The 22906-nt window shown below is 44.3% G+C and overlaps 1 protein-coding gene across 5 annotated transcripts in view; it reads right to left on the bottom strand.

The window, feature by feature from the left end:
• Nucleotides 1-6697: 6697 nt before the first annotated feature.
• The window catches only part of PIK3R1 (phosphoinositide-3-kinase regulatory subunit 1), an 80722-nt gene continuing 64513 nt past the window's right edge, over nt 6698-22906 (bottom strand). For 3 of the 5 annotated variants that reach the window (XM_032404287.1, XM_032404288.1, XM_032404289.1), the window contains 9 exons: nt 12810-12912; nt 12035-12133; nt 11753-11933; nt 11458-11583; nt 10592-10734; nt 10176-10352; nt 10015-10083; nt 9252-9422; nt 6698-8188 (listed from right to left, as the gene is read on the bottom strand). In XM_032404287.1, the coding sequence (XP_032260178.1) occupies nt 7999-8188; nt 9252-9422; nt 10015-10083; nt 10176-10352; nt 10592-10734; nt 11458-11583; nt 11753-11933; nt 12035-12133; nt 12810-12912 (1259 nt within the window). In that variant the 3' untranslated portion in view covers nt 6698-7998. Of the gene's footprint in view, nt 8189-9251; nt 9423-10014; nt 10084-10175; nt 10353-10591; nt 10735-11457; nt 11584-11752; nt 11934-12034; nt 12134-12809; nt 12913-14291; nt 14709-16213; nt 16289-22906 lie in introns of those variants that run through there. The other 2 variants (XM_032404291.1, XM_032404290.1) reach the window with 2 other exon arrangements.

A 22906-nucleotide genomic window follows, 5' to 3' on the forward strand; every position in this document is an offset into this window, starting at 1 on the left:
GGGCCTGCTTGGCTCATTGTTTGGGGACCCAAATTAGGGAAGTGTGTACACTGACTATCCTGGTCAGGCGAGGCCACTGGTTTTATTCTGCAGACAGGGAAAGCCATGACCTGTGCCCTTCTATGCAAGTCCACCTGTAAGCAAGGCTATTGGATGGGCTCTGCCACTTCCTATGTGTTTTGATAAGGTTCCCTGGTCAGGCGGGCTGAAGATTGTATTCAGCAGTAAGATGATTGAAACTAATATGAATTAGTTTCTCTGCCTAATGCAGTGAGAGAAGTAGCTCCAAGGCCACTAGGCTTTTTGTGGTCTTGACTTAAGCAGACCTGTGCCCCGGGTTCTCTGGCCAGACAGAGCCACTGACTTTGCTCTGAGGGTGATCATCTTGGCCTGCCTGTCCTCTGGCTTGAATGATGCGGTTTACACAGCCGCTAGGTGTTCGCAGCCCTTCCTGTCAGATGGGCTTGCGGCCCATGCTCTGCAGTGAATGGGACTATGACTCGGCCTTTCTGCATGGGCAGGGGCAGACCAGACTTCAGGGCTGGCGAAGCCTTTTGTTTGAGGGCCCTAATAATCAGGTATCCCTTCACCCTGCCAAGTACCCTGGTCAGAGAACCCTCCTGACATGGTACTGCAGATGAGCAAAACTGCTGCTTGGGAGCTACTACTTGGGCTCTACAGGTAGGAGTTTGGTCTGCCAACATCCAAGTGTTGGTTAACGGAAACCCCAACTGCCTTCTGTGTTACAATTCCATTGCCAGTGGTTGAGTCCTATGGAATCCCTGGTGATCTCTGTGAGACAGAACCAGAAGAGAGGCTCTCAGGAACGGACCCCCCCCCCCCCATGCTGTGAGGGCTGGGTGTCACCCCTGGCCTCTCTTTTTCTGCTGGAGGAATTGCAGGCTCAGGGGAGATCTCCTGGCACGGTGTTGCCCTGGCCTGGAGGAGGGGCAACGCGATCAGTATGTAGCTGTTCCTCTCACCCCTGCAGGGCAGTCTGTCCTGTTCCCTGTGGTGCACTGGGTACTTCAGCCCCACTCCCTGTTCTAAGATTCTTCCAGTGGTGTTTTGTTCATGAATGGTTGTTAGGTAATTCTTTCCCCTCACAAGAACAACCATGTCCCAGTCTTGGTTATGTCACTTGCTATTAATAACCATTCTAACAGGTGTGAAGTGCTATCTCGTGGTTTTGACTTGTATTTCCCTAGTGATTATTGACATAGGCCACCTTTTCATGTACCTTCAGCCATTCATTTATTTTCCAAGGAAAATTTTCTGTTCAGGTCCTCTGCCTATTTTTAACCTGGATTCTTTGGGTTCTTTTTGCCATTGAGTGTAATGAGTTCTGTATGTATTTTGGACATTAACCCCTTATCTGATATATAGTCTGCAAATATTTTCTCCCATTCATAGATTGCCTTTTCATTTTGTTGATAGTTTCCTTTGCTGTGAAGAAGCTCTTCAGTTTGATGTAGTCCCACGTTTATTATTTACTTTGTTGCTTGTGCTTTAGGGGTCATAGCCAAAAAACGATCACCAAGACCCATGTCCGAGAGCTTTTTTCCTATGTTTTCTTCTAGTCTTACATTTAAGTCTTTACAAAATTCTTATTTTTAGTTAGACTTTTTAAGGGGGAAGTTGAGAAAAAAATTTTTAGTGGGTTGATATAGTACCTGTTCTTAACATATCATACTTGCTTGCCCCTGCCATGCCCCACAGGATTTTGTAGGCCATGTCCTCTGACTCAGGGCCTCATGCTTTAGATAGATAGACAAAATGTCATTTCCAAGTATACTCTTCTTCACATTATCAAGAACTTGACTTCCCATTTTGACTCACCTCAAGTGTAGCTTTAAGACATTAGCTAGCAAAATGGGCCTTAATTCTGCTAATGCATTCTTGGCCATGGTCGCTGACGACACAAGGGGCCAGTTCTTAATCAGTTGCAGTGATCTGCAGTCACCAGTTATGTTGTGGGTTACAACTGTGGCCACATTGTAAACGGAAAACCAGGGGATTGAGTAGTCTCATTCATTCCACTAAATCACATCACAGTGTCTGCAACTATTTAGACTCACAACTTTATTTTTACAGATAGGTGGTTAGAGGCCTAGATAGGTGAATTGAGTTGGCCAAGTTCCCACAGTGGGCTAAAAACAGAGCTAAGACCAGCCTAGGCCTCCTAACCTGAAAATCAGTCTATTTTCTATATAGACTCAATGCTGTGAATATAAATTGTATCATAAAGTAAAATATATTTCTATCACTCCTTAATGGTGGTGGCTTTTAATTAAAATACTGGCAGTACTATTTCAATAATCAGGTGATCTTAAGTGTAGTGATCCTCAAACTATAGTATGCATTAAAATCAGAGAGCTTGCTGAAAGAGATTGCTGGGTCCTACTCTCAGAGTGAGAGGACCTTGGATTTGTACTTGTGACAGGTTTCCAAATAGTGCTGGTGCTAATGCTATTAGTCAGGAACCCGCTGGTCTAAAGCCAACCTATGCCATTTCCTGCCATTCGTTATTGGCCACTTGTGTGCTGCCTGCCAGTGGAGAACCACTTAGATCCCCATCAGGAAGTGTAACCAGTGAACCTTCCTCTGAACCCCCCCTAGCATTTCCCACTGGAAGGCTGTTACAGTGGCGGGGTGAAGAGCTTTGGCTTGAGTCAGACCACTTAGGTGTTGGACTCTGTGCTCTAATTGTTGCATGATCTGAGGAAATCATTTAACGTCCAATGGGGATATTGTCTTTAAACTCAAAATTGTGTTAAGGATTAAATGAGATAATGCACGGGAAGTGTTGAATGGATACTTACATGGCTTATTGATCAGAGATCAGCCAGGAAAAAAAAGATTCTAGCTCGTACAGAAGGGAATGAATAAATCAAGAGAATTGGTTACTCATGTGATGGAAGGGCTCCGAAACCAAACAGGTGCTGGTGAGGGAATGCAGAGGATTAGTAGCAGCAGAAAGCTGCTACCAGCCCTTGGGCTAGACTAAATACAGGAGCAGGCACTGATGTATAGCTCAGAAACCAGAGGCTTCTACTGAGCGGCAGAGCATCGGGGGGCTGCTGAAACCTTGGAGAGAGGGTTTGTCGGGCAAGAGTTGGTGCCACGGCAAGACTCAGGACCTAGAAACCAGAGGGCAAAAGACCCTGGGGATAAGTATAGTTCTCTGGAGACAGAACTGAGCGGGGAGGGGCGGGGGGGAGCAGGAAGTGCATTTGTTATTGCCACACTCTGTTAGTCCTTGCCGCCATGACTGTATTTCTGCGCCCCTCTCATTTCCATGACTGGACCACGCCTTCCTGTCTGGGACCCTTGCTGTGCCTCCGTGGTAAATGAGTGCCGTGTCCATGCAAAATAGCATCACTGTAAATTTGCTCAGCAATAAAAACAAATGGCAAGTTATTTCACATTAAGAATGGTTTGTACATATTAACTAGATGCTACAATGAGAAACCTCGATGTGGAGTGTAGTTTAGCTCCCTCCCTGAGCCGCATGTCACACCCCGTGTCACACTTCGCCCTGTTGAACACCGCCTCATGCTGTCCCTGTACCGTGGGCGTTCAGTACGTGCTGACTAGAGACTAGAGACAAAAACCGCTCCCTTAACAAAACATAGTTTGTCGAGAACAATTCTGAAGGTTTGGGGATGGATGGTGGACAAGGGAAAGGACGGATGGACAGTGGCCATTATAGCAAGAACGTGATTTGAAATGATATCACCTAGAGGTATTTGTTTTCGTCATTAAGGAGGTAGTGGAATTTTGCCAACAACACTAACCTGTCATTCTTGTGACTACGTAGTGTCTTTCTCACTTCACAAAAATGAGCTAATGTGATGACAGGATGAAAACAGGTAGGTGGGAGACTGGGGGAACAGCAGCAGCATTTGTTAACTGGAAGAGGAAGAGAGCAGGTTCAGGTTCAGTGTTTCTTACGTGATAATGGAAATTTCGAACCGTAACTTAAGTTTCAAAACAACCTTTATTCTGTTTGAAGACCTAATACAATGCATCGAAGCAACTGAAATCAACAAGACATAGCTCCACTGAATCCATAGCTTGAACAAAGTGTCAAGGAGGCACACTCCCCCCACCCCCAACCCAGTTGCCTTGTAAAGGCAGAATTACAACTGACCATGACATCCTCCCTCTCGTCAAAAGACCAACTTTATTTTAACAATGTCATATAAACAGATTTGTAAAAACATTGAACAGACCGTAGCTTTAAAAAATACACACATATAAATGAGTTTGTTTGTTTTGCCTTTTTTTTTTTTTTTTTTAATAGCAGCATCCTGGGCAGCTAATGCTATCTCATGGTGACAAGTTTAATGTTAAGTTGGATAGTGTTTCCAATGAACCCAATTCTGTTCCCTTGCTACTCATAGTATTAGTATTTTATACAACTGGATTTTGTAAAAAAATAAGAATTTGGCATTTTCGAACTTTGTCCCATGTGAGGCATTGTGCTTTAAACTGCCCCTTTCTTAAAAGAGCCTGAACTCAGATTTCAGGGTCTGCTTTCCGACTACTTGGATACCATGCATAGCAAAAGCACAGGTGTTAAAACCAGCAGAATTTTTCTCCCATTAAGGAACATCAGTAGGACTCCCAAACACGTTACTAGTTCATAACCAGCTATATGACAAAGCACTTAGTTCCCCACAGTGACAGCTCACATAAACACATTTTGACTCGACACACTGAAAATGAGGATTTCCAAGTTAAGCGAGTCATCCAGACCAGCTCACCGAAAGGAGAAACTTTACAAAGCAGAGAAAAGCCAAAGAATTATGAACTTCTCACTTCACTTGCCAACAATTTTCACCTTTAGAAGACAAAACAAAGCCACTTCAAAGGAAAAAAAAAAAACCCATACACATACACAAGAGTTGTACTAGACATGTGCTTGTTATGTACTTGAACTCAACGACTGTGGATCTGTTTTGGCTGAAAGGTGTACTGGAAACAGTCCATGCACATATACATATATACATATATCAAGGGCCGTGAACTTGTCAGATGTTGCAAACACATGCTTTTTGCCTTCTCACAGGGTTAGGATTTTTCTCTTGTGGGTAGCATCGGGTCCCCGTGCTCCCACTGTCCAGCCCCCTCACAGCCTCGCTGCAGCTAGCTTAGCCTCTGGATGCTGCAGTGCATGGGGAAAAAATCACTGCGTGCATGAAAGCATGTTCTCAGGAGTGCCTCTGCTGTATCCATTCATACTCATGAGCCACTCAGTGTTATTAGGAGATGACCAATGGAACCCCAAGAGCTCTTCTGGTCAAGCATGTAGTTTAGCTTGACGAATGTGGTGGGCACGCTACACGCAATCCAGAAGGCACTTGGCAGAGGCGTGACCTCATGGCTGCAGTGTAACTCACTATAAACAGGGAATGATGAAGCCTGCCTTGGCTGCTCAGAGAGAGCCCTACTGCACTTACGTCTGTGAGATGCAAAACTAAGGCAGGTGCCTAGAGACCGAGCCATCTTGGGAGAGTGGTGAACCAAAAACGTTAACAAAACTATCTTTTAACGAAACATTCCATCTCAGATCTTGTATTTTAAATGTGAAATGAAAATTTTACTTAACAGCATCCATGGATGTGCTACCAAAAAAGACCCCACCAGGATGCTAGTTTATAAACCACTCTTAAAGCAGCGGCGGGCTTGCGTGGGAAGTGGAAGGACAGTTTTCAAGGCGACACTTACAAGCAGGGCAGTCCTCGGTCGTGTGGCGATGAGAGGGAGATGGTCTGGTCAGTGCAGTCAGGTCTCAGGGCTGACAGTCTGGCCGTAAGACCGACATTCTGCAGTTGAAGTCAGCTGCTGGACCAGTTACTTCAAAAGAGTTTTTAAAAGGAATTACCATTGCAAACCACAACAAAAAGCCCTCCCCGGAGTAGCTGAAATAAAGCCGTGGCTGAAGCGATCCTGGCAAAGGAAAACTGCACTTGTGAGACTCCACTGGTAACTACCAGGGTCGGGACTGTCACACCGATCCTTTGGCCCTCCCCACACACGGACGCTTGCTGCCACACAGAATGGACTGAGCATGTCTAAGTCCGGGACAGACTCTCCCTCTGGCCCCAAGTTGGAAAGGATGCTCTAAGACCCCTGCCTTTCCCCCACGCTGAAGTGGAAACCGTACGCTGACTTGGATGAACCAGAAGGACTGTCGGGAATCCCTGCAGTGGCCTTTACTGAGCTCTCCAGAGCCCAGCACAGGAGCGGCTCGGAGCATGGGTATTGGCCTTGTGGTCTCAGTTGAATGGGAAGGTAGGAAAATAACAAATGTGCAGATAAAAATCTTTTTTCAGGTCATGGCTTTTTCTGAAATGAATGTTTATTAGTTGTAATGGGTAATCTCATGTTAAAAAGAGACACATACTCTAAATGCAGCGATTATACCCTGCAGTCAGTGTTCCAAATAAAGGTGAACACCGCCCCAGGAGGCTGACTTTCTTCCTACGAACTACATTATCTGACCCGCCGCCACACCGTTAGAGTCCCAGTCGGTCTGTACTTGTCATTAATGTATAGTAACTAGCAAATGAGAGTGGGAAAAGACTGAAGTATAAGTTCCTCACTTCTCCGTAATCATGAGAAAGTGCATACCATCTTGCCACCCCCCCCCCCCCCCCCCCCTTTACCCCCTTTTCTACCCCCCCCCCCCCCCCGATTCAAGAAGTTCACAATTCTTTATGAAACAAACATTACCAGGTACCGTATTTTAAGAGTCTCGAAACATTGTTGAACTCAGCGATACTTTGTCATATTTATATATCTTTCTCTTTTTTTTTATTGAATAAAGCAGCTTTGAAGCTTATCAGGCACTGCCCAACAAAACATTTAGTCCAAAAAATCTGTTATGAACTTTTTAACCTTGGGCTAATAGCCAAGTACTCTGTACAAGAAAAACTAAAATATTTCATAGTTTTAATTCTGAAGCTTTTTTTTTCTTTTTTTTACTGGCATCCTGTACATTTCTTTTTTTAAAAAAAGGAAAAGAATCACAAACGAATATTAACAAAAAAATCAGGGACAATATTTTCAAGCAACAGAAATGGGCGGGGGAAGCTTATTCTGAAGGTACATTTAAAATTGAGATAACAATGACAATTAAGAATTGCATAGCACTTTGTATTTAGCCTTCAGCAAAACAAAACAGAAGCTATTTGGTATTGATACAAATCTATCTATCTGATAGTTAGTCATCCATTGTTATGTACATATTTTATATAATGAATGTCATTTAAAGTCCTGTTTTCCAAGCTCCGTTTTTTCCACTGGTGGGGTCGTTTTTTTTGTTTTTCAAAGTCTAAACAAAACACTTTCTGGCACTCTGCTACAACAGAATTTCCTCTGAACGTACGTGAGCCGATGGTCTCCCAGAATGTCTCTTGTGAGCCGAAGTGCCTTTCTGCTACATATCGTTCATCTGTTAGAAAAGGAAATAATCCACAGTGCCACGTGTCCGGGTCCACCGTGCACAGCAAGGCCCAGGCCCAGCCAGCCTGGCGCGAGCACTCGCAGGCCGGGGCTCTGGAGCCTGTCCACCCTCTGGTCTCCGAGGTCCCCACTTTGAGCTGGTAAAGCTTCAGAAAGCATGAACAAGCACCATGGTTAAAGGCCTCTTTGTCCCTGCACGCAGAGATTTTTGCATGTCTTTTTCTCCTTGTGTCGTGTGTTGTTGTGGCTTAAATTAAACCAAAAAAAAAAAAACCCCAAAAATGAAACCAACAAACAAAAAAACCCCCAAAAAACAAAAGGTAGGACAAGCGCTCCAGATTAGAGACGTAGGGTCACCGCACGGTGCTAGGCTGCGTGTCTTCCCCTCTACTCTTTTGTCCCATCTGAAGGCAGATGGCTTCGTTTCCGCAGCTCAATGACAGGTCAAGGCCGGAGAGGAGCCCTGTGCTGTCCAGAGGCCTCAGGGTGGCTGAAGGTCAGGAGCAGGATCCGAGGCCAAGCGCTTCATCGTCTCTGCTGTGCGTATACGGGGTAGGCCAGTGTGACGTTGAGCGAGTCATTGTGCTGCACGAGGGACGTGTGCTGGTAATGAAGCACCAGTTCTTTCAGAGAGCTGTACAGGTTATAGGGCTCGGCAAAGCCGTAGCCAGTGGCCGTTTTGTTGATGACACAGTGCTTGACTTCGCCGTCCACCCTGCAGAGGAGAGAGAGAACACGCCTTTTGAGCCAGTCCTAGACAATTCTCGACTCCACGAGGCGTTGCTCATGAAGTCGTCGTCATGCGAAAGTGCACTCTGCAGGCCATTCTCCAGGAGGGGGCGCCTCCCGGGCTAGCCGTCAACTCGTGGCTCTGTCACTTACTGGCAGAGTGCTGTGGGCTGGCGACAGCCTCACTGAGCCACTGTATTTGCGATTTTAAAATGGTACATATTGTACCACGGTGGCTTTGAGAAGTGCGATCACGCATACGAAGGACCTGACAGAAGGGCCGGGGCGCGGGAAGTGCAGAAGCTTCCCGCCACTCGGAGCGGGGCTGGCGTCAGGACGGGGGCTCTCCCATTACCAGTATTCGTCGGATTCTTGCAGGCTAGCCTTTCACTCTGCATTCACCCTATATGCTCCTATTCTCCTGGCCTTAGCTCAAAGTTCTTACTTCCTCTTTCTTGTAGGTTTTTTTCTCTGCTTAAATGGAAGGAGATCATGAAGATGTTGTATTTTTAGAACCTTTCCTTCCTAGAGGACACTCCCTTTTCTGAAGTGATAGGAGGGAATAGTATGAAAAGTAAAAGGAAAATATGCCCTCTGACGGAAATGTCTTCTCTTGGGTGCCCTGCTCTCACAGGGCAGTGACATTTCTCTTGCTGTTCTGACCTGTTCCTGCTGTGGACCTGCCCTGTGGGGGGAGCTCTCGTGGGAATTACCTCACATTCTAATGCTATTAGCCTTGGGAGGTTAAAAGGGGGTGGGGGGCAAGTATTGCTAGTTCCACTGTAAAGATGAAAAGATTTGGACTTGGGACTAAGTAGCTGGTGAAACAGGACCCAAACCCCAGTCTGACCTCCATGGCAGGTTTCTGTGCTTCTGCCTAGACTTGAAAAACAGCCTGTCTTCTTTCCTATTCTGCACCACTGCACTGTGAGGTTCTTCCAGATGGGAACTTTTTCAAATCCCTGCCCCAAGCTCGGTGGCTGAAGGAACGGAAGCAAGCGACCCGTCAGGACCGGTGTGACAGGCCAAACACGGCTGCAGCTACGTACACTACGGAGCAGGCGTAGCAGCCCTGTTTGCTGCTCTCCCGGACCAGGAAGGTGCCGTCTCGTTTCCCTCGGAGTAGGTTCTCAGCTTTGTTTCTGTTGCTGCTGCCCACATTCCAGGTCTTCTCGTCGTGGTGCGGCAAATCCTCATCATCTTCCACCAGCGAATATTGGCTAGAGAGGAAGGAGAGAAAGGGTCTCTGTGGAGCAGCGGGGACGGCCTGGCCGGCCTTTTCTCATCCAGCCTAGCCTTCAGTGTGACCTCCCTGGACCAAGAACACCAGTAAGTGAAACTCTTGCTCTTTTCGAGTCAGGAACTACATTGAGGTACCTGGGCAGAGAGGAGGGTATCAACCAATCCTGTTTGTCCAGTTCAGATCAGGAAATGTATTGACTAGGAGGACTGCCAGTTTTCAAATAATTCAAACAAAACATCTACTTAAGCTTTGGAGATACACTGAAAAGAATTGTGTCTGTTTTTTTCCCCCCTCCCGATTGTTTCAGAAACACATGGGGAGTTTTCAGGTGTCCAGGGCCTTTGTTATGGACACAGGGTCGTTTTACAGCAGCGTCGGGGGGGAAAACTAGATCACCATCCCCCTTCCCTGAACTTTCCTTTTTTAACATTCTGGATAAAGAGATGTAGCTTGTAGAGGATGTTCCAAATGTGGTGAAATTGCTCACTTTTCTGCAAACAAAGCAAGTCATGCGTTTCCCTAAAACGAAAAACCTCCTTTGCTGCCTCCCACCTGCAGGCAGTACTTACTCTTCCGTATTTTCATTGCCCAACCACTCATTCAGCTTCTTCTGCCGAACACCTTTCTGAGTCAACCACCTGGAAAACAGAAAAGCAAAACGCATTAATAATGTATCCTTAACTTTTGCAACTATCAGTTGTTGGCTTCCAGGGTTCGGCTTTCCACTTACATCAAGTATTGGTCTCTTGTCTTTCTCAGCTGAATGAGGTCTGGTTTAATGCTGTTCATGCGTTTGTCAATCTCCCGGTACTCAGCTGCCTGCTTCTTCAAGTCTTCCTCCAGTCTTCTTCGACTGTCCACAATTTCACTGATTCGGGACTTTAACTTCTCATAATTATGCATAATCCTAGAGGCAGGAGAAAGGCATGGGTCACTACCTGCTTCATCATGACGGTTTCCCAAAGCTTAGGCAAAGATTCAGTATGGTTTCCCAGGACTTTTCCTCAGGTAAAGAATGCTTTCTAGGGCTGTCGTGGTGGTTCTTTTTTTTGATTATTCAAAGAACAGAAAGCAAGATCATCTTTCAACAGTTCTAGAGGATTTTGATTATCTTTAACACAAGGACAACCCTCATGATTCACCCACCTTTGTATTTCTTTCTCATTGCCTTCACGTTTAAATTTTTCTATGTATTCTTTGCTGTACCGTTCTTGACTTTGGCACTGTTCTTCAAATATTTTTATGGTTTCATTAAAGGCTTCAATAGCTGTTCTTTTCATTTGGATTTCCTACAACACAGTGTTTAATAAGACAATGTCATACCTTTCATAGAACAGGTACTGTGTTACTGTGAGACACTGTCAGGGCGTTTGAGGCTCTTACTTACTGAGCGTGTAAGTACTCGGTTAGCAGGCAAGGCCTCTCATTCATAAAACCCATTAAAATAATAGCACAGAGGCACACATTTCCCTGGGGAATTTTCCCAGGCTGTGAAAGAATACTGTCTGACAACTTCTTATAGTTTTCATCGTTTTAAAAGTCCTTCCCCTTTATCAGCAATTTAAGGAATCCACGTTGCCTTCTACTCCCTCTGGTGGTCCTAGCTACATCTCGGCCTAGAGAAGATTAAGCCTCTAGGAAAATGGAGCCTCTACTTTTTGATGACAGGGTATGTAATAGTTAAATCCCCATTTTGGAGGTTACACAAGTTTGTGTGGGGGGGAGGGACTTGCTCAATCAGGAATTATGTCAAATCCACTTAAAACTCACAGCAACCTCTTCAATTATCATGATTACTTACATCATGATTACTTACTATTCTAAAATCTGTAAGAGCTTCATTGGAAAGCTTATAGAGATACCATGGTCTAGAGATAATGATGAATAATAGTGTTTCCCCCCACCTGAGTAGCAGAAGGTCAACTTTCTTTTTCCCAAACTGAAAGGACACATCTTAGATTCTAGTAACTAAAAGTTCTGAGACTATCATGCGACTTTCGCAGAAAACTCACCTGGGAAGTACGGGTATAATCTTCATATAATCTATCATATTCCCGACTTTTTTCTTGAAATTGAGTGTTATATTCATGTAACTTTTTTCCTACAGCTTCAATATTATCTTCTTTGACAACCTGATCCTGGAAGAATTAGAGAGAACTTCAGTTGACGAGGTATTTATAGTCATTGTTTTGGCCATTATCAAACTAAAACCTCACTACATGCACTTCGTCTGCTTCACCATGCTTTCTAAACATTTGAAAGTATCTTGTCTAAATACTGTAACATGAGTATTTCAGTTTTGATTACCTGTTGGTATTTGGATACTGGATAAAGTAACTTTACGTCCAGTTTGGGATTATACTGAGCTAGAGACTCATTCCGGTAGTGGTTTATTAGTTCAACCACAGAGTTGAAGGTCAGTGGGTCAGAGAAGCCGTATTTCCCATCTTGGTGAAATATTTTGATTAATTTGTTATTTCCTCCTTTCCTGTAGATACAATAAAAGTAATGGCATTACAATCTTCTCTAAAGAAATATGTTTTAATGTCTGCTTCCACACCTCAATCTTGGCTACGTTCCCTGACTCACCTTAGTGTAAGAGTATAATCACCATGCATTTTAGTAGATGCGTCTCGTACCAAAAAGGTCCCGTCAGCTGTATCTCGAAGTTTTTCATTCACTTCTTCCCTGAAATCAAAGCTCACTTTGAGTATTCACTGTTTTCATTTTTAAAACAGCCTTTGTTTTTTAGAGTTTTAACTGCACAGCAAAACTAAGCACAAAGTAGGTAGAGAGCGCCTCTCTACCCCTCCTCCGCCCCCTACAGATCGCATGTATTGTTTATATAGAAATGTTATAAATTTCATCTCATTACAAACTGGGAGCTAAACAAAACAAAACAAATATACCCACTTTCAGTACTGGTATAGCTGTGGTACAAAATTTTAATTTATTCTTTCACCAAACACACTGACAAATGAGCACAAAAAGACACGATCCCCCCAAAGGGACTCCTTACTCCCCCTTCAAAAAAAAGCGATGAATGAAGATGCCCTTGTAAATAACACGAACCCTGACAGTTTTCCCTAATGGAAAGTGACTAGGCAGTGCCACTCCACCCTGGTGCTTTCCTGACATTTCTGTCAATAATGAAACTTGTCGAGTATTTAATTTCCCGTGGCATCCAGCACCCACAGTCCCCCGGCGCTCAGGGACTTCTCTGGTCTTCTTTGGAAGACAACCAACTATGCTCCATGCTTATGTTGGAGGCTATCCTAAAAATGGAACTTAGCACGCTGGTGCGTTTCTTTCTCTAAAACTAGGACTCTCTCTAGTGAAAACTCAAGAGTGCTTACAGCCTTACCTTGAGATATCTCCCCAGTACCATTCAGCATCTTGTAAGGACATATTGTTATTCATACCGTTGTTGGCTACAGTAGTGGGTTTTGGTGGTTTAGGAGGCAATGCTGCAGGAGAAAGAGAAAAAGCTGTTGGCAATCCCAACTACAGTTGAAATGCTTAGGTCTAATTTAAGTTTCTTTAGAATACTGTGAGGTACAGCAATAATGCACAGTTTGATGAAACAGCATCATTTTGTTGAAAAGAAAAGGAAGTGGAAAAGAGAGAACAGCTTACAGGTTAACAAATAAACCGGGCTGGCCCTGTGAATGAATTTCAGAGTGAATCCAGAGTCCCGGCTTTTTCTACTTCTAGGCTCTAGTTATATTAAAGTTTCAGGCCTGATCAAATCCATCTAAAATAGGAAACTGTGAACATATGAGCAGGAAGAATCACATGGGTTGGCTTTAATTTCCTCCTCTTATTTAATTATAAAAGACAAATTTGGTTTCTATCCTCCACAAATGCTGTTGCTGTAATAAAACTCATCCACAGCAATATGTTTTAAGAGGAGGAACTGGGTTTCTCTAATCTTAGTATTTCAGGCACTATTCTGCCAAAAACCACTTTAAGAAACTCATCTGTGACCTAAATCTCTTTAGTATTCACGTTAATATTCTTTTGGATAAATTGTGCTCTATATGCCAAGATTGAGGAAAAACCATAGCCCTCTTCCTCAATGTCAAATCAGAATTCATATACCAATTGGTGACAAATAAAAGACTGCAGCGCTTCTGAATTTCTTAATTGGGAGCAGGGCTAATATTGGAATAGAATTTAGGAAGCAAAATAAGGCTAGCGTTTGTAACTGAATTCTAAAAGTCACAAGTTTTAAATTAAAGGATTAGTATTTTATGCAAAAATTTCAGGAGTCTATCAATATTTTATAAAGGCTAGGACTAAATAAATATTAGGAAGCCAACTCCTTTTCTCAGTACAGTATCTTAATATAAGAACAGGCAAAGTCTCAGCGTTTGATTTAGAATAGTTTCAGGTCACCTAGGACTGAGTTGCAATCACTGCTAGGTTTTACATGCTTTCTAAAAGTACCAAGTGTTATCACTGCAAAGTACCACACTGTCCTCATCCACTGTCAAAAGAGAAAAGCAGCACAAAGGACGCATCCTTTTAATTAAAGGAACAGTATGAACGATATACAACACTATAACCCAAATAGCAAAAAGACCTCAATTAACAAAAGACACCAGTGAAAAACTGGAATTCAATTCCTATCTGTTCAAGTAAGAAAAAGCATTCACCACATACAGCCTGATCTGCTTGTTTCCACAGGCAAACAATTTCATGTCCAAGCTATGATCAAGCAAATTTTTATTAAATTACAAGTTAATAAATAGAAATCTAAAGAGGATCACTTACAGTAGTTGTCAAAAAAAAAAAAAAAAAACACAAAATTAACTAGCTTTCTAAAAGAATACTGCAGTATTACCTGGTGGATCCATTTCTATATAAAACATCAAGTCTGTGCCACAATTTCTATCTGTCTTAGCATATTCTAAATCCAGGTCTTCCATATTCCAAACAGTGTTGTACATTTGTGCGAGAGTTTCCCTTGGCTGAGCTCAGTTATAAGAAAAGAGTCCGGCTTTCTTTGTAATGGTGTCTTGGAATTCATTTTAAAACCTATAAGGGGCTGCACTGTAACCTATTACATCACACACCCCAGCCAATCAAGTCAGAAAAATGTCACCAGACCACTCCTGCTTCATCATTTCTCTTCGACATCCAGCCCCAACACAATCCCAACCTCGCTGAGAACCTACATTTACTAGACCGGCAATGTATACATGCTCATCGTTTCAAAAAGGTGTTTAATTTGACTGTTCTCCTCCGCCAGTGAGTTTTCTAATTCCTTTTTTATTACTCCTTGCAGCATGGTACGCTCCGCTGTTGGCAGGTTGACAAAAGCTGATATGCTGCAGCACGTAGCTCCCCCCCCCCCCCCCCGCATCTGGGTTTATGGAGAGCCTGATCATGCCTTGGTTTAAAAATCTTACAAATGCATCAAAATGGTATATTTAAGGTATATTTTACAGCCCTTAAATACCTCCTGTATATATTAAAAGCAGAAGGGATTAAGAACTCTGGATATTTCATTTCATTCCTACAGAATTCACTGACAACTCAGACCTTAAACACTGTTACAAATGTACCACATGAGAAAGCACAATTAAAAGAAAAATCTCCTTCTACCAAACATAGTAAAGTTAAAACTAGACCTTAGGGAATAACAATGAAAAATCTTAATAGGAATGAAGACGTGTGTATTACTGGCAGAAATTTAATGTTATTAACAAGAGTAGTCAAGGTAAGTTATATCTTCCAAAAAGAAAGAGGCCATATATCAGAATGCAGAGTAGAGGTAGCATGATGTTTGCAAACTAAACTATTTCTCACCGGTAGCACCAGAAGTCTGAAGATGGGCTTAGTACTGCTGGAGGGGGGAGAGTGATGTAATCACTTTGGGGATTTAATGCCTCACACTCTGGGGACTATTAATCCTGGTTAGCAATATTTAATGTAAGGAAATCAATTCCCCTATAGATCTATTAATTTTAGTTCTTTAAAGCCATTCTGCATATAATCCGGCCACCCTTACTAGAGCCAAATGTACATTCCCACTGTAAACCATCTGTCTACGTTTACAATATAAATCATAGGAAATAGTGGAGCAAAGGCAAGGCGTTCTCTGAGCACTGTTCACTTGTACCTTGTCTACCTGAATTCATTTCCCCATTAATGAGGAAGGCAGACTCAACCCATACCCTGCAGCCGGCTCCCAGGGACACTCTTCTATTCCTCAACTCAAAATCACACACGGTCAAAGTGGGGGGTGGGATATGTCCTCAGATCAGGTTCAGAAAAAAATTTTTCTGTTTCATACAAATGTGTTTCCTCTCCCAAAAGGAGTCCCGCCAGCAGCTGTGGACAGGCTAACAGCCCAGAGAGCCAGCCCATGCCATTGGGAGCACTTGGTGCAAACCAGTCCTGCTGCTGGATCCCCTGTGGCAAACCGACCCAGGGAGGAGGGGAGGGAGACGGGATTTTCCACCTCTCTCCAAGGCCTGGCCCTGCACCAACTTCCAGCCAAGCACTTTGTAATTACCTCCTTCCCCATTTCTAACCTAAACCCCATCTTTTCCTCCCACTGTGTCCCTCGAGGAAAGGGAAGGGGGGAGTGTCTCCGCTAATCTCTTATCTGCCCTCCCCAGACAGCACTTAATCAGTCTCACTCGCACACTCACACTCACACACACCCGCAAAGACAAACTACAGAAGGGAACCTTTCACGGAAGTACAAAAAGCAGAGCAGGGAAGCAGCGAGGGGGGCACAAGTGAAAGGCAACTTACTTTGCAGGTTATGCATGTCTGCAGTTTGCCGCGGCAAGGCCAGGATCCGACAGTGCAAACAATGCCCCCGGCTAGTCCCGCGGCCCCCGCGGCCCCCGCTCCGTGGCGGTGCTCGCGCCCGCAGAGCGCAGGGGCAGGGGCGGCGGCGGCGCGGGACCCTCGGGCTCGCGCGGCGCGACACGGACGCCGGGCCGGGACCGCTGCAGCAGCGCCGCTCACCGCCCGCTCGCCATGGAGAGAGCCACTGGATGCTGGTGCTGTCCGCGGGAGGGAAAAAGCCCCGGCGCTCGCGCGGCTCGCAGATAAAGATCACGGCTTCATGATTAACTTGGGCAGGTTCAAATATTTGCTGAGCTAGGGATTTCGGGTGGGGGAGGGGAGCCCAAGTCAAAGTCAAAGTTGTCATCGGCTAACAAGTGGCCACTGCCAGCCCGACTAGCTCATTTTCGCCGAGGAAATGAGAAGGCCATTGTGAAGGGACCTAAAATAGTCTAACTGGCTGCAGCAGCGCGCGGGGCTCAAGTGGCCACAGTGAAGCGAGGCACTATGCACGGCCCAACACAGGAAGTGGCTGAGCTAGTTCAGCAAAAATAGAATCAAAGCCTTGCTTGTAAAGGCCTGAGCCTCTCCGAACGGCCCAGAACACCGAGCCTTGCTCGAGTCCACCTCGCCCCGCAGGTGTACCAGGAGAGCCCCACGGAGGGGCTCGGCAGGGGACAGGTTTGCAAGAGGTCTGCTCGTGGGAGGAGAGGATCCCAGGGAAGACTACTTAAGTCTGCATGGATACTACCCTCCACGACCACGTGAAGACTGGCAGAAAAAACCCACTATGCAGCTACTTTTATGGAGCCGACTTCAACCCAGTTTAATTGGCCGTAGGGTTGCCTAATAATTAAAAGGTGTGTCTGCATGAAGTTCACGTGACTGCTAAATGGCGCAAAGGATAGGGCCAGGAGAATGGTATGCCCTCCCAGAGGACTTCTGTCCTCTGAGAAAGTTGCAATGAACCAGACTAAAATTTGACCTAAGAAAATTTTCACTGGCATCCGCGTAAGATGGACGGCTTTACTGATATCCCCAGCACCGTAACAAGGTAAAGTCACAGAATCACTAACTCTAAAACCAGAAAGTAATTCTAAAGAGCACTTCAAGAAATCCCTCAGGCTACACACACATAACCCTGAACCAGAGGGCAGAGGGGTGAAGCGGTCTGCCACGGGATCAAGGCCCGAGCACCACAACCTAGCCTTCAGACTTTTGGTCCTAAACTCCTTTTTCTCCACCCACTGGCCCTGGTCTTCACTTCCTTCTGCCAGAGAAAGTTAAAATTAACAAGTGAAACTGAAGTTAATTTCTTTTAGGCCACGTGTGAAAAATTTCACACATATAACAAAACTCACTTTTTCTGTTTTCTATTTCTAGCTTATTTACTTAAAAAAGACCTTCTAATTATCTGTGAAGAAGCACGGTTCTGTCTATAGTATTTACCCTCAGACTCTGCATAGGAAGGTGACTCCATGGTCCCATGCAGAGCTAAAGGAAGATCTAGGGGCTGACATAAAAGTGCACGCAGGCAGGCCCCAGCTTGAGGATCACCTGCAGTATCTGGAAGTGTGCTAACCTCACGATACAAGTGACTTCAACAAACTTTCCTTTGGTGCAACTGAGAGAGCACGAAAAACCTACTTTCCAATGGAAAGAAAAAAGTCTTTAAGAGAATCTTCCAGCTCCTGCCTGCTGATCACAGGGACATATGGTTAGTTCTAAGAACACCCTTGCATCCTCAGCTGCAGAATCTTGCCCTACTTTTAAAAATAGTCTTTCTAAAGCTAGAAAGCTTGGAAACATCAGTCTCCTCAGCATACCTGTCTGATTTTACATGATGTTCCATGTCAAAACCTTCCAAGATGATGATGATGTTTTCTAGCCCAACAGTGTATTTTCCATCTCAGAAGAAAACTGTCCACTGTCCAAGAAAGCAGTACACCCCCAACTTAGAGCAAGTCTTAGATTTGAGAACTTTGCGTCAAGTTTCTCACAACATGTACAATCCTCTACCATAGAGGTTCTATTACATTACTGGAAGTGTGAGCTGAGTCTTTTCTCATTCAGTTTTCGGCTTTGAAAAGTGATGGGCAAGGCGCTCGCTGCTCTTCATTAGCTTAAAAAGGGAGCCCTCTGCTGGTAGAACAGAATCAGTAACTTCTCCTTGGGAGAAGATGTTCAACTTTCTGCGTTGTTTCATTCATCTCCCACTATGTCCAAAACTTCACACGAATTAAACAGAGGATTCATTTGCAAATAACTCATAAATCAAATATACAGATGTCATATCAACTTAGGAAGTGTTGCTCATGTGGCTGCTAAGCTCTTAAAAAAAAAAAAATTGGCATTTTAATTTCAGCATGTATCCGAGACCCCAAAAGACTCAGCCAGACTAGAGAACTTACACATATATTTGAAAACTAACTTTACCTTCTGGATTCCTCAAAACAATATGTCTTACTACTTTTCCTTTCCTCAAAGTTTTGTAAAACTCATTTCAGAGGCAAAAAAAAAGCCACATTTCATTTCTCAGCAGGCGTGATATAGTCAGGAAAATATCGTGAAAGTAAGCTTGAAAGGTACGGACAGAACACTATCCCACACGTGCAAATCACCATCAGATAGCGTTCCCCAACCAGCTTCCATCCTGCACAGCTTCTTTAAAAAAAATGCAGTGCTCAGAAAAAAATAAGTGAACCAAAATCTTCAAGGGTTAAATGAATGCCTCCCTTCATAATTTTAACAAGACAAATGAGGACCGAAGGGCCTTTCAGGAAGATGCAAATTCTTTACCCCACATCCAGTGCTCTTACTGACGCTGCACTAAGGAGAATGTCCATTTGAATTTATAAATAAGCCCAGATTTACATAGGATACATTCTACAAAATACATGAAAAGGTGTGACCATTGCTTGGCAGAATGAAGCACTCCTTCCCTCTCGAATGCTGCCCCGAGAGAGAAGGAGTCTGCGAGATGAAAACAAAAGTTGCCCGATACTCCACTGATACACGCACCCCTGAAATACGCTTCTTTTTCAGAGCACAAATAAAACTTCCGATGTTTCGTTATAACCTAGTATGGCCTGCCTCTCTGTTTATTCCGACCCATCTAAATATATGCCTTTTTTTCAAGGTTTCATTTCTCACCTTTGAAACAACCCTCTAATGTCAGACCACATTTTAAACCCAATAAAAAATAAATCAGAGAAAAGTAAAACTCTTTGAAAGTCATTTCCCTCTACCTTAGTGCTTGCTTTAGTCTTGGTTGAAAACCAAGCCCAGAGCATTTAAAACAAGATTTATGAATCAGGCTCTTCAGGATGAATGTTTTGCAATGCGCCAGTGGTTAAACATTAACTCTGACAGGTGTAGAAGGGCAGAAGGGAGAAAGAGTCATTTATTTTCCACTCTGGGCTTGAGGGTGCAATATTAGACTTCAATTATGCTGCATTAATATTTCTGAATATATCCATGAAATCTGAAATATGTAAATACACTTATAATGGGTTTCATTCAGAGCTGCCCTGTGTTAAATGGTCCTGTTTGTACCTTAGTTGCCCTATAGAAATCTGCTTTAGCTATACCTAAGTATCAGTAGGGTAAACATAGCCCATAATGAGTCAAGAAAACCTGCTGTTCAGCTTTAGGTACTTTCAAGACTTTTAGGAACAAAGGGAACAGCAGACTATCCAAGTTCTGAGAACTCAGCGACTCTAACCTCTCAAACCTTAGTTTCCCTCCAAATAGGGGAGATGCTTGCTTCACAGGTTTGCCGGATGCACTACATGAGCGGGTATGCCAAAGTTCTTCGAAAGTTGGTTAGTCTGTCAAAGAATTTTTAAAAATTCATGCGGATGATTGTTATCCTTTGCTTAGCTCTATGCTAGGAGGAGCTCAACAGGAGAAGAAGGCTTTGTCCTTGAGGAATGTAACTGAGCAGAGGAAAGTAACAGGAAGAACTACGGAATAGTTAAGTTGAAGAGGACAAGGTCTTAAGGGCATAAGCCTATGGAATGGGTTGATCACTGCACATCAAACAGGGAGAAGACCTTCCTGTGAAATGAAGTAGATGGCACTGTTTGGGGCTGCTGTGTACAGTTGTGCATTTTGTCCACTGCACAGAGGCACATGGCACGGGGAGGTGCTACTGAAATCCAGGCCCCTCCACTCACCAAGCTGCACACACGGGAAGGGGCATGATACTAAGTAAGGTACCTTCCTCCCTCCAAGCAGTGCACCCACAGAGCAGGACCTGCCCAGTGAATGTATCATCTGCAGATTAGCAGGGAAGCCCGTGCAGGCATCTAGAGGCCTGGCTCCGCTGGCTGGCAGTGTGGGCTCGGGGGGAAGGGCCTGACGGGAATGAGGAGCTGGAGCTGAAGGGGCCCCCCTTCAGTAGGTCCTTAAAAACTAGAGCTGAGCAATGGTAGAGACAGGCTATAGGGTCATGACTTTCAGTACTTGTCACCTCATTTAAATCTCACAACAACCCCAGGAGAGAGGCATTATTCCCATTTCGCAGACTAGAAAACAGTTTGGAAAGGCTGAGTTACTTGCTATGAACTCAGCAAATAAGCAGCCAAGAGCTGATTCAAACCCAGATCTATTTGAGACTCACTGTTCTTACCAGCGCACGATGGATGGAGTGACTCTGAGTTTTATACCACAGCTATAAAAACTGCACTGGGGCTCTTTACTATAGGTGATCCATACTGGAAACGTCAGAGGACTTAAAAGCAGCCCCATTCCTCATGAAGGTTCCCCAAACCCAGGAAGCAGGTGCAGCGCTGAGCCCCAGGCTGGAGTCCCTCCCGCAGGTGACCTCCTCCAGGTGACCTAGTTCTGGCATACACAGTTTGGTTAGCACCACATGACCTCTCAACCTCTGGGGGTGAAGCAGAGAAGAGCTAGGCAATGCTTTCAACTCTACAATGATGCTTTTTATGATACTGTCATTTAAAACATTTACTACTTCTTAAAGTCTACTGTATCAAGCCATTCTTTTTGTATTTTGCAATTTATTTTGACTAAACCTTTGAAACTCGAGTTCCTCTTCCCCTTTTCAAACTGTACCAATTCTTCAAAGCCCATTTCAGTCCCATTTTTTTTCTCTAAGCCTTTTCTGTCTTCTCAATTACCCTACAACCCATCACCATCTCTAAAATTCTTTTCATATTTAGAGTAAGCGCCCTCCCACCTAGTACTTAGATACTGTGTGCTAATGGTCTTATTTGAATTGACACATTGCCTCTAACATCATCAGTTTTGCCTATCATTTCAAGCTCTACCAGGTAAAAACTATGAAAGATATCTATCCCATAATAGCCTTGCTTCCCTGTCTCCCCCCCAAATCATTCAAGTACTCATTTCTATTCACAACAATAAAGTCATTGCAAATGAATGATTTATGACTGTTCACCGGAGACGCACCGGTGTTGTGCTTCCAGAGCCCTCTGGTAATAGCACATGCTGGGGCAATGATGGAGGAGTCTAGGAAAATGTCGGATTCCGACCAGGCCTAAGAAATCATTTCTCTAACCAAGAGTGCCCTGCCAATCATTTCACGAAGCCGTTCCTGAATACAAAGGTGTTCAGGATGAGGACCTTCTTCCTGAGGTAGTTAGTACGTTTCCACAAGTCCGACACACTGAAGCATTTATTTTATTCCAAAGGGCCTATACATTCTTCAGAGTAGCTAAGAGATACCACACAAAGGGAAGAATGGCTCAAACTAGCATTTAGAGATGACTTAGATTCAATTTTCTTGAAGAGGCCGCATGAATCTTGGGATGGTCTAGGAAATGGTCAGTGCGCTGTTTACCATTCAACATGGCTGACAGGACTGACCCACCTTTGAAAGTGGCACACCAGTTTCTCAGAGGAAGAAACAGGGTCTATGACCTAGCAGGCAGTCTTAAGTGCGCACAGTGAAAATGGATGAACGTGAGTTTTTTTTTTTTTGATGGAATTAGGCTGAAACTGATAAGGACATTTAACCAGTTTACACCAGTCAGACAAATTAAACTCCAACACAGATTCTCCTTGGTGTGTAGGAGAAATTCTCAAAAACTCCATGATAAATTCGTTGGTTATCTATCAAACCCTGTCTGGTTTTTAAGCTTCCATGTCTCCCTGTCTCCAGAAGGGTGGGTACTGAGAAGACAGGAACCACCCTCAGCCCTTTACTGCAAGCAGGGCTCAGCTGTCCCTAGTCTCTGAGACAGACCTCCACACCACAAGGAAGTGGGAGGCAGGGCTCCGCCCTTTGGCCCAGGAGCCTATTTTGTTGTTACTAGTCTTCCTTCCCCACCCACGTGTTTAGTCTAGGGTGGGGGGCAGTCAACAAAGGGCTCAAGTGTGATGTTTCACACCTGCCGCCCTCCCACCCCGTCCCCTCGTCACAGGGTACTTTTAACCTACCATTGGATCTTTTCTATTGAGCCCAAAGGTAGCCTCTGAACACCAACACAGAGTTCCCAAATCCATTAACAAATGCACCGAGCAGTCACATGAGATGAAACCTTTTGGCCGCCCCCTGGACTAAAGTCCTAGGCCACTGTTGACAGACTTCTCTGATGCCATTCTCCTACAATTCGGAGTGTCCCCACTGAACATCCTGCCTACTGTGATTTGGAACATTTAGAACAT

This window comes from Phoca vitulina, unplaced genomic scaffold (genome assembly GCF_004348235.1).
Source record: "Phoca vitulina isolate PV1807 unplaced genomic scaffold, GSC_HSeal_1.0 scaffold6, whole genome shotgun sequence".
Lineage (NCBI taxonomy): Eukaryota > Metazoa > Chordata > Mammalia > Carnivora > Phocidae > Phoca > Phoca vitulina.